This window comes from Oncorhynchus gorbuscha, linkage group LG15 (assembly GCF_021184085.1).
Source record: "Oncorhynchus gorbuscha isolate QuinsamMale2020 ecotype Even-year linkage group LG15, OgorEven_v1.0, whole genome shotgun sequence".
Lineage (NCBI taxonomy): Eukaryota > Metazoa > Chordata > Actinopteri > Salmoniformes > Salmonidae > Oncorhynchus > Oncorhynchus gorbuscha.
In genome coordinates, this window is record NC_060187.1 from 62,615,919 (window position 1) to 62,628,335 (window position 12,417).

General features: G+C 43.2%; 1 protein-coding gene across 1 annotated transcript in view; it reads left to right on the forward strand.

Annotated features, from left to right (window-relative positions):
* Window positions 1-10,687, forward strand: part of LOC123998226 (zinc finger protein 385D-like) — a 41,900-nt gene extending 31,213 nt beyond the window's left edge. Inside the window, 5 exon segments of the mRNA XM_046303261.1 lie at window positions 6,206-6,556; window positions 6,823-7,004; window positions 8,227-8,328; window positions 9,123-9,311; window positions 9,313-10,687. Coding sequence (XP_046159217.1) covers window positions 6,206-6,556; window positions 6,823-7,004; window positions 8,227-8,328; window positions 9,123-9,311; window positions 9,313-9,369 — 881 coding nt within the window. The 3' untranslated portion in view covers window positions 9,370-10,687.
* Window positions 10,688-12,417: the final 1,730 nt, after the last annotated feature.

Here is a 12,417-nt window from a genome sequence, read left to right on the forward strand (position 1 = left end):
ATTTTTCCCATTCCTCCTTGCAAAACAGCTCGAGCTCAGTGAGGTTGGATGGAGAGCATTTGTGAACAGCAGTTTTCAGTTCTTTCCACAGATTCTCGATTGGATTCAGGTCTGGACTTTGACTTGGCCATTCTAACACCTGGATATGTTTACTTTTGAACCATTCCATTGTAGATTTTGCTTTATGTTTTGGATCATTGTCTTGTTGGAAGACAAATCTCCGTCCCAGTCTCAGGTCTTTTGCAGACTCCATCAGGTTTTCTTCCAGAATGGTCCTGTATTTGGCTCCATCCACCTTCCCATCAATTTTAACCATCTTCCCTGTCCCTGCTGAAGAAAAGCAGGCCCAAACCATGATGCTGCCACCACCATGTTTGACAGTGGGGATGGTTCGTTTAGGGTGTTGTTTTTACGCCAAACATAACATTTTGCATTGTTGCCAAAAAGGTTCACCTTCTTCCACATGTTTTGTGTGTCTCCCAGGTGGCTTGTGGCAAACTTTAAATGACACTTTTTATGGATATCTTTAAGAAATGGCTTTCTTCTTGCCACTCTTCCATAAAGGCCAGATTTGTGCAATATACGACTGATTGTTGTCCTATGGACAGAGTCTCCCACCTCAGCTGTAGATCTCTGCAGTTCATCCAGAGTGATCATGGGCCTCTTGGCTGCATCTCTGATCAGTCTTCTCCTTGTATGAGCTGAAAGTTTAGAGGGACGTCCAGGTCTTGGTAGATTTGCAGTGGTCTGATACTCCTTCCATTTCAATATTATCGCTTGCACAGTGCTCCTTGGGATGTTTAAAGCTTGGGAAATCTTTTTGTATCCAAATCCGGCTTTAAACTTCTCCACAACAGTATCTCGGACCTGCCTGGTGTGTTCCTTGTTCTTCATGATGCTCTCTGCGCTTTTAACGGACCTCTGAGACTATCACAGTGCAGGTGCATATATACGGAGACTTGATTACACACAGGTGGATTGTATTTATCATCATTAGTCATTTAGGTCAACATTGGATCATTCAGAGATCCTCACTGAACTTCTGGAGAGAGTTTGCTGCACTGAAAGTAAAGGGGCTGAATAATTTTGCACGCCCAATGTTTCAGTTTTTGATTTGTTAAAAAAGTTTGAAATATCCAATAAATGTCGTTCCACTTCATGATTGTGTCCCACTTATTGTTGATTCTTCACAAAAAAATACAGTTTTATATCTTTATGTTTGAAGCCTGAAATGTGGCAAAAGGTCGCAAAGTTCAAGGGGGCCGAATACTTTCGCAAGGCACTGTATACAAATGACCTTGACTAACCTGTACCCCTGCACATTGACTCGGTACCGGTACCCCCTGTATATAGCCTTGTTATTGTTATTTTATTGTGTTACTTTTTATCATTTTTTACTTTAGTTTATTTGGTAAATATTTTCTTAACTCTTTCTTGAACGCATTGTTGGTTAATGCTCGTAAGTAAGCATTTCAAGGTCTACACCTGTTGTATTCGGCGCATATGACAAATAAAGTTTGATTTGAGTTGTGAAGGTAGAGTATACCAGGTAACTTTTTAATATAACTTTTGCTCCACAAATGGGGGATTTCGTCAATGTATGTTTTGGTCCTCCTCATGTTAGTTGAATTGAAACCCCCTCTAACGAGAGCTGATATCACACTTCAGTCTGGTACAAACCTAATGAATTCCAAAACAAGCTTTCGTTTATTCATCCGGTATGTCTTTGAGTATTTATGCATATGTTAGAGAAATGCAGACCAGAGCTCACTCGTAGGTGTGTCTCAAGAACAAGCCCACGTCTCACTATGTGGAAAATATTGTTCGCAAAATAATGTTTAAAAAAAGACCCTGAAAGGCCTCAAAGACAAACCATTAAACACTGTATCGGGAAAAGGAACAAATAGCCATAAATCATTGTCATCACTGACCTCCCAAAACACAACAAGCAGTTTTCTCCTCCACCTCACTATCGTGTCTACAAAGCGTGGGAGCGTCAGTTTGTCAAAAGTGGTGTTGGGTAATGAATATGAATGGGCTCAGATGTCAGGGAAATTAATTGGTGAGGCGGATAAACGCCACATTATCTTTGGGGCTGAAGTATTTAGCGGTATATCAGTGCCCATGAGCTCCTCTAATGAAAAGCGGAGGTCAGGGAAGAGAAATGGCTACTGAGAGCAGATATGAAGAATGGGGAGAAGAACTGCAGTCTCTTTTGATAGTGGGCACTCAGTGTTGATGCAAAACTTCTGCCAAATAGCCATTATAACACACATTCTGTGTACATGTGAGTTCATGTATTTTCTGTATGCATTTTGAGGATGTGTGTGCGTGCGTGTGTGTGTTTTAAACTTGTGAACTTGTGTGTGGCTTCGAATGGACAGCCGGCCACAGTGAGATTGCATGGATTAGCCAATGGTTTAGCCACTGCATGTCAAGCTGTGTGCCTGTGTGTGTGTCTGCGTGTGTGCCTTTGTGCATGTGTGCGCATGCACGTGGCTAAGAAAGAGAAGAGTTTGCCCATGACGCAGTCGCCATCTCTCAGTTCCAGTCCAGTGCCTGAGGAAATGTACCCTGATATTAGCTATTAAAGAGCAGATTGTCAGGGGAGCTATACCTCATGCACTGACAGCAGCTGCACAATAGAACAGGCATGGGGCATGGGGGCGTGCGTAGGCTTGTTCAGCCATCAGTTAACCACTAAAGCTCCCCATGCACGTCTCCTAACCAACAAGGAATTCAAAGATCCAAATCTGTATGCACTGGGTTGGAAAAAGCCCTTAAACACAGACATGCATCACAAAGTGGCAAAGCTGATGACTCTGTGCATTAAACCCGCTTTTCACTTGCGTGGAACTAGGATTTCCTGTAAATGCCCTCATTTACAGGAAAGTTCTGAGGAGGTTTGAAGCTGTAGAAACTTTCCAAAAGGATTTTGTCTGGAGAATGAATTCCAATGAGGAAGGAGGGGCTGAATGAGTCAACGTAAGTTCTATGATCCCTGCTGTGAAATATCTCAAAGATAACTTTGCTCTGTTATCCAAATGATAATCACGACCATTATAAATACACTTCTGTATCAAAGCTACTTTATCAAGATTCCAATCACAGTAGATTCAAAACTGCCTATGTCGTTGGCCTGAAATTCAAAATGAAGAAAGGAAGGAATGCCTCACAACTGCAGGGCCTTGAGAGGTTTCTGTCCTTTAAGTCATGGTGGCATATAATGGGGCCCAATCATTTTAATTAAAGAGCTTAATCCAGCATCATTGAGAAAGGTAATCAGATCTCAGGGGGAGCTCTGTGATTGCCTGGAAGCCTAACGAGAGTGGAAGGATTTGAGAAGAGCATTTCTGCTCTATCGCCAAAGGAAATCTCCTGGGAAAACTGAGAGCTATAGTGGGCCTCCCGAATGGCGCACCGGTCTAAGGCACATGGCTCATCGCTCCCTAGCGACTCCTTGTGGTGGGGCCGAGTGCCTGCAGCCTGATGCCGGTCGCCAGTTGAGCGGTGTTTCCTCCGACACATTGGTGCGTCTGGCTTCCGGGTTAAGCTGGCGGGTGTTAATAAATCCTCTCTGGTACACCTCGACAACCAACCAAGGAGAGGTGTCACAAAAGTCAGAAATAGCATTAAAATTAATCACTTACCTTTGATGATCTTCATCTGATGGCACTCCCAGGTATCCATGTTAGACAACAAATGTTTGTTTTGTTTGATGAAGTTCATCTTTATGTCCAAATACCTCCTTTTTGTCCTCGTGTTTAGTCCAGTAATCCTATTGCACAAGGCGAGGGTTCTAAGTCCAGAAAAGTTCCATTACAGTTTGTAGAAACATGTCAAACGATGTATAGAATCAATCTTTAGGATGTTTTTATCATAAATCTTCAATAATATTCCAACCGGACAATTCCTTTGTCATTAGAAATGAAAGGGAACGGAGCTCGTGCTCACGGCCGTGCACGTGACCAAACTAAAGGCTTTCAGCCTGACCACTGCTCGCTCCCCTTTCACAATAGAAGCCTGAAACAACATTCTAAAGACTGTTGACATCTAGTGGAAGCCTTAGGAAGTGCACATGACCCCATAGACACAGTATATTGGATTGGCAATCACTTGAAAAACTACAAACCTCAGATTTCCCACTTCCTGGTTGGATTTTTCTCAGGTTTTCGCCTGCCATATGACTTCTGTTATACTCACAGACATCATTCAAACAGTTTTAGAAACTTCAGAGTGTTTACTATCCACATCTACTAATAATATGCATATCCTAGCCTCTGGGCCTGAGTAGCAGGCAGTTTACTCTGGGCATGCTTTTCATCCGGATGTGAAAATACTGCCCCCTACACCAAAGAAGTTTTAACTCTACCTTCACCTGACTCTACCGTCGCCTCTCCCAAGCCCATTGGGGAGTTGCAGCAATGGGAGAAAAGGGGGGAGAAAAGGGGGGTAAAAAAGAAACAGATGACAAAAAGGACGGGAAGCTCTCCAAGAGGGTCATGATAGCTGTCTCTTTTTCCCAATCATATCCCCTCTTTCTTTGAGGCATATTCTCTCTCTCTCTCTCTCTCTCTCTCTCTCTCTCTCTCTCTCTCTCTCTCTCTCTCTCTCTCTCTCTCTCTCTCTCTCTCTCTCTCTCTCTAATTGAGTCCCTCTCTTTTGATTTTATTTCTTCTCTTCCCCCTTTCCTTCTGGGGCCCCTGCACCTCCTCATCTTTCTTTCACTTACTGTATTTTTCATTCCCTCTTTCTCTCTCACTGTTACATTCCTCTCCCTGCTCTCTTTCCCTCTCCAATCTCTCTTTCTCGTTCCATCTCCTTACTCCTTTCCTTATTTACTCTATTACCCCTTATGTCCCATTTTCTCTCTCTCTCTCTCTCTCTCTCTCTCTCTCTCTCTCTCTCTCTCTCTCTCTCTCTCTCTCTCTCTCTCACTACCCCCCCTCTCTTAGCCCATAACTGTCAGTCCCCACCCGCTGCCTCTCTAGATTGATCACAGTCATTACCTTCATTAATGAGAGGTGATTGAGTTCTTAACAGAGCCAGTTAGGTCACAGCGAGTGGGGATATGGATTACTGGAGCCTTCCCAGAGTAGAGGGCGTTTTAGGCCAGCCAAAGTACACTATAATCACCTGCTCGCGAAAGGCAAATGGCTCTTTAATGGCATTATGGAAGATGAGTGCACTGCAATGCAAGAACAGACACATGTATGTGCCTACATTGCCTTTTGAACAGGTCACCCTTGATTGAAATAGAGGTGGGTCACTGAAATGGGATTTCCAGTTTAAAAGATGAAGCAATGAAGAGACACATCCATGCTTGTGTGTGAACAGTACACAACCACACACATACTGTATATACTCACCACAAAAACACAGTGTACATAGAGAGAGTACATACTCAAAAGCACATGTATAGAGACACGCATGTGCGCATGCAAGCACAACACATGTATGGTGACAGACAAACTACAAAAACACATTTAACCCTGCTTTTCAAGGACAAATCAAATCATTATCTCGTGCTGAAAACCTGCCCACAGAAGGAGGTAGGTTGACGGCTCTTGGTCTCCAGTGACTTGGCTTTGATTGAGGGATTGGCATAGTGTGACTGCGGGGTGTTTTGATACCTGGCACTCAAAAGAAGGCTGGGAGTAGCTGGATAATAATTGCAGGGGGGTAATGGGGCACTGTTAATGTTTTCCTCTTAGCATAAATAGTATTCATCAGAGACAAGGTGAGGCGCACCATCAATTGCCATCCAATTAAGGATTCACTCAAATGCTAATTATGGTGGCTTTATGCGATATAACAGAAATATCAAGTATCAAAGGTGTCAACTAGAGTTAATGGTGTATACTGTAATTTGGATATTGTAGAGTATTGTAAATTAAATGAATTCACTATTGATTCGCTCTCTTGGCTGGCGATCTTCACTCTGTGTCATTGCAGTAGAGAGAACTGAGAGGAATTGACATCGATCAGGGGATGCTGCCAAGACTAACATTTTATTTTGGTAAATGAGGAGCCAGTTCACAGTATTTTTTTATACCGTCTTGTGTTGTTTCTCTCATCAGATCTCATTGATCCATAGATGACTTTGATCTCCATACATGAGACAATTATTTTTGGTGCAGTAGTCGTCTTGTAACAGGTTATTTCAGCAGGGAAGGTCAATTAACATATCTATTGCCCTCTGCAGATGGCTTTCCAGGTGCATCGCCACTCCCACTATCTCCTGTGCTCACACTGGCTCCAACCCTGGGATCCCTGACATCAACCCTGGCACCCATGACATCAATGTTACCACCCCTGGCACCTACGCTGGCATCGAGTCCCAATTCATCCACAGGGACAGAGACTACCTCAGCTACAGGATGGGATGACAGGGCCTCGCCCAAATCCAGCTCACCTTTAGAACCAGACATGGAGGTGGAGCAAGAGGCTGAGACAGACCCGGAGACAGAGGAAGAGAAAGCCAGGCGTCTGCTCTACTGCTCGCTCTGCAAGATGGCCGTCAACTCGGCATCCCAACTGGAGGCTCATAACAGCGGTGAGAGGACCTGCCCTCCTCTCAGTCCCTCCTGTCCCTAGGGGCTCAATCACTAACCCTGAATAGTAGCTCTTAAATAGAGTTCACTCTTCTGTCAATGTGAAGAACACAGCCAATCATGTCCATCATTTGATTGGTAGGGTCTATTCATTGGCAAATAATGTCAGTGCCTCTCAATGCTGTTAACATAATAGTGGCAAATGACTGTGGATGCAAATGCCTTATAGACCTTATTGTGACTCACTTTTTCCTATTTTATCATCCAGGTACGAAGCATAAGACCATGCTAGAGGCCAGGAGTGGTGTGGGCTCCATCAAGTCCTTCCCCCGGCCAGGGGTCAAGAGTAAGCTAGCTCCGCCCACCAAGGCAGCCACGGGCCTGCAGAACAAAACATTTCACTGTGAGATCTGCAATGTGCACGTCAACTCCGAGACACAGCTAAAGCAGGTGGGATACACCAGGGTGTTACATGAACATTAGCCATTGTATATTATCACAGTTCCATGAGTGAACATTGTGAATTTGTTTCATGGAAATTGTTTGAATTCCCTAAATTTAAATGTCATGTTCTTATCAGTGGTATAACTGTATCTGTCTCTCTTGGGTTTGTTGAAGTAGTGTCTAATTAGAAATTATTACTAAGCCTACGTAATATACCCTTGAAATGACAGAGAACAGTTTTCCGGCATTGATTACACTAAATGAATAGAAACAAATGAGTAGGTAGGCTTTCAAAACTGGTTGAATGGAACATGTCTTAAAATTGAATTGGCAAGTTTTTTTATATATATATGTGGACTTTTAGAGTGCTGCATTGATCATGCAATTTTGACATATTGCATTTACTAGCAATTTTCTTGTTTTAATTTCTACCTCTACGGCTGACAACCCTTCCGAATCAATTAGTGGTGTTCTGTACTCCTTGGTCTTTTTGAGGCCTCTTAACTCTTAAGGATGTGCCCTTTTTTTCTATTTCCGCCTAAAATGACATACCCAAATCTAACTGCCTATAGCTCAGGACCTGAAGCAAGAATATGCATATTCTTGATAACATTTGAAAGGAAACACTTTGCAGTTTGTGGAAATGTTAAATTAATGTTGGAGAATATAACACATTAAAAGATAATACAAAGAAAATAATGCGTATTTGTATTGTTTTTTTGTACTGTCATCTTTGAAATGCAAGAGAAAGGCCATACATGTATTATTCCAGCCCAGGCACAATTTAGATTTTGGCCACTAGATGGCAGCAGTGTCTATGCAACGTTTTAGACTGATCCAATGAACCATTGCATTTTTGTTCAAAATGTTGTATAAAGACTGCCCAAATATGCCTAATTGGTTTATTAATACATTTTCATGTTCATAACTGTGCAATCTCCTCAAACAATAGCATGGTATTATTTCACTGTAATAGCTACTGTAAATTGGACAGTGCAGTTAGATTAACAAGAATTTAAGCATTCTGCAAATATCAGATAGATCTATGTCCTGGGAAACGTTCTTGTTTCTTACAATCTCATGCTAATCACATTAACCTGCATTAGCTCAACCGTCCCGCGGGGGACCCACCGATCCTGTAGAGGTTTAAGTAAATCTCGGACCAATCACTTGTGGTCTCACTCTTTCTTACTCTATAACCTTACTGTCCTCTCCATCTCTCCTCCAGCACATCAGCAGCAGACGTCACAAAGACCGAGCGGCGGGCAAACCGGCCAAACCCAAATACAGTCCCTACAGTAAACCCCCAAAAGTCCAGGCCACACAGCCAGTAAGTCCCTCCTTGTCTCAATACTGACAAAATACAGAATCATAGGAATCACCTAAACAATCAGAAAGTCTCCACAAATCTATGTCACCAAGATGTGAGAGACACGATTGAGGGTCTCTTTCTTGTTTTGTAATCTAAAACGGTGTTCTTCATTATTCGTTTATTTAATAACCCCTGTATATGAAGTTGATACGGTTTGTGACTTTACAGGCCTACTACAAATTAAGGTCTGAGACCGACATGCTAAAGGTGAAATGTATTGGGGATTCATCTGGGGCCAAAACAAAATGAATGTCGAGTTTCCATCACGGGTCTCATAAAGTGGCAGACAGAGATAACTTGCGACCAGGCCCGGGGGTTGACAATCTGTGGGAAATGACACATCTAAATCCCATCATCAATTGTATTAACCCAGAGGAGACACTTATATATGGAAAGAGCAAAGATTCCTCCCAGTAGGTTAGAATACATGAGTCAGTTGATTGACAGCACATAACAATTTCCATCTTGGTGTTCAGAGGAAGCTCCATTTCCCTATCACTAATACAGAAGACAATTTCAAAGGGCTCCATTGACCTTCAAACCCATACTCTCAGACACTGATTGAGTTTTTGTTCTGTCTTTCTCTCTCCCTGTCTCTCTCTCTTTCTCTGTCTCTCTCTCTCTCTCTCTCTCTCTCTCTCTCTCTCTCTCTCTCTCTCTCTCTCTCTCTCTCTCTCTCTCTCTCTCTCTCTCTCTCTCTCTCTCTCTCTCTCTCTCTCTCTCTCTCACTCACTCTCTCACTCACTCTCCAGGTGAAGCTGACAGTGGGGAAGGAGTTGTGCCAACCTCAGATCACCCAGATAATTCCCGCTCACCTGGCAGCATTGGCATCAGCAGCAGCAGCCATGGGCTCGGCCTTCCCTGGCCTCCGCTCCACCCACGCTCACTCCCATGGCCCCACCCTTTTTCAGACACAGACCCTCCCTGCGGCCCTGCTCCGCCCCTGCTCCCGGGCCTGTCAGGACCTCCCATACACAGTTACTGTTTGCCCCCTACTGACTCACAACCCCACCCTATAGACTCTATGGACTTCCCATGACGGCCGTGCCACGGAAGTTGTTATGAACCAGAGTCCTCTTCCCTCTGCTTATCCCTTTATACATTTGGACCATAGGCCACCTTCACCAGAATATGGGGATAATAGGCACACAGGTATTGTTTAACCCATACTGCCAGATAAACCCTACTGGGCTGGCCAGACCTCCCGTTATGGATTTCCCAAGGAACCCATCAATGGCCTAGAATTGATCAGTGTCCCCCTTCCCTCTGCTGTTCCCCCTACATTCAGAGAAGAACCACACCGGAACGAATAATGGCTATAATAAACAGATGGGCGCTGTGTTTTTAGCGATCACCTGCTGGGTGTGAACGATCCAACATGTAGAATCATGGGGAAATAACCTCAAATAATAGCCGATATTCTGGTCAGTGGCGATAGGACGGCCACCCGCGGCTTTTAACCAACCGTTTGTCGTCCTGGTGTGTTTCCTCTGAAGACTACGATCTTCACCAAAACATATGGACTCCAGACAACCTGAAGCATTACATCTGGACTACTGCTCTACAGTATTAACCCTGCATTTCCCCTTCCACTTGACTACAGGCCAGTCTCTTCATTACGGTAGAACCACCCTGGCGAATCTACTCGTTCATCTTCACAGAGTCATTGACTCATCACAATTCCCTCCTATAGTAGCTAGTACTTAGTCGTACCCACACAGACACCCCTTCTAGTATTACAGGGCTACTTAGCCCCAAATGTTCCTGTGCCATTCTCTTGCCCTTGAATCATACCCAAGAACAGGACTTGGAGTTATATTGTACTGCAATAATGTATAAGACAAACCAGTGAACTATGCAGTGTCATTTCTGTCTAATCCGAGGCACAGTTTGAGCTATAAATGTGTTGTAGGGATATCATATTTGCAGAGATAGTGTCGCACTAAGATCATTGCTTCAGTGGAGGTAGTTATCACTCACGGCTGATACGGATCTCCTCTTTTGCTGTATGCACTTTAAGGCCCCCCTCTGCAGTGCATTAGCTGGCTAGAGTACGTGTTGTAGTTCCTCTTGCATTACGTGTATGTGTCTGTTGGTGTGTAAGTGTTTGTTTCTTTGTGTGTGTGCGTATGTGTGTGGGTGTATATGGGTGTTTGTGTGTGACCTTGCCCTCCACCTTAAAGCCATCCCAGCTGACACCCAATAACCATTCTGAATGACCACGTCGCGGTTTAAAGGGACCACTAATGCTTGTGTATAATATCTGTTAATGTGTAAAAGATGAACAATTTCAAATAAAAGAGTCTTACTTTGTTAACTTTGTTGATGCTACAATTCACCAATGGGCCTGTACCGTTGCACATGCATGTAGAAAAATGTACGCACTACAGTAAGTCACTCTGGATAAGAGCCTCTGCTAAATGACTCAAACGTCAAATGCACACGTTATAGTGTCACATAAACATACAACACAATTGAAGGCTCTCAGCTTGCGCGACGATTGCCGTTGTTTGTCATGAGTCTTTTTCTGGAGGCAGCGCAGCAGAGTGATCACTAGCTGGCACAGCCACAAAGTCATACAATCTGATGTTTTACCTAACCCTAATGCCTAAACCTAACATTTAAATGAAGACCTAAAAGCAACAAAAAAACATGTTTCTTTTTACAATATAGTCAATTTAAGGGGAAATCATCCTGTTCTGCCTCCAGGACAAGACTCATTACAATAAACGTCAACCTGCAGATTTGCTTCCCATCAGGAAGTAAAATCATTGATAAACAGGTTTTGGCATTAGCCATTTGAGCTAACCAAAACACTATAAGTCATCAGGTACATATCGTAGACATTTGTTCAGTCTGTCTGTGGTCCAGTCCATGAACCCATAAGGCTGTGGGTCAATCCCCAGTCTGTAACATATCTGCCCAAAGACTCCTGATAACATTCCTGACACACACAACTCCCCTCTCCAGCCAGAGGGAGCTTACTTCCAACCCTAATCCAACTCCAAAAACAACAAAGCAGGCCGCCTTACAGCACCTTACATTTATCGCCTGTTTATTAGGACTCCTGAGAAAACCACAGATTGGATTGATGAATTGCGTCCTACTCGATGTACAGGCAGGAGGATGTGTAGTAACACAGTTAGGAACATGCTCTGAAGTCGGATACCCTTGGGACACAAGGGCAGATTCCGACAGCGTGTCTGTCCGTGTTCACCTCGGATTCCACAGTATGATAAGTGCCTCGATTAACATTCCACGTCCATTACAACTTCATATTTCTTCCATCCGGTTTTATACCGTTTTGAAACCTGGTGCTGTTATCTTCGACTGAACACCTGCATCACATGCCAGTTGGTTTTTACAGTCTCATGTTTCAACAGACTGCTTTCATGCCTTGCATGGTTGAAGTTAGGATAGGGATTTGATTAGTCCCAGTCAAATATTTTTGTGAGAAGGTAGAATTATTGGAGTGCTCAAAACAACAAATGAAATCCAAATGAAATCCTAATGTAATCCTAGTCCAAACATAGGTCAGAACACAGAGTTTTTGAGGTTTGGTTTCGAAATTTGTCTAAAATGTGCCGTTTGCCTTTTCTTTTTCTCAGTCTTAAAGAGCTATACAGTACCTTTGACCTTGGCACTAAAGTTAGCCTTAAAAATGAGAGCAAAGCCCACAAGCTTCGGCTTGTTTAGAAGTCTATGGGTACCATGCAGTTCAGATCGACCAAGACACAACAACATTACAAACATGTTTCCCCAAATGTATTGGAATGAGTTTGTTTGAATGGAACTGAGATCCAAACATAAGTTAAGGAAAGCATTTACATGCAAACAAATAGCCCAACTAAGTTTTCTGCTCTCCACATTGTACAGTATAGCTATTGTTGACATCTCCCATTGGCTCCAAATCCACCTTCATTCCGAGGCTTTGTCATGTCCAATATCAACATGCGGAATCACTGAGTCAGAGGGAGAAGAAATTGGCACAAATAGTATACAAATAAATAAATAATACTAGCCTTGATTACTAATGTTTGTCATGGA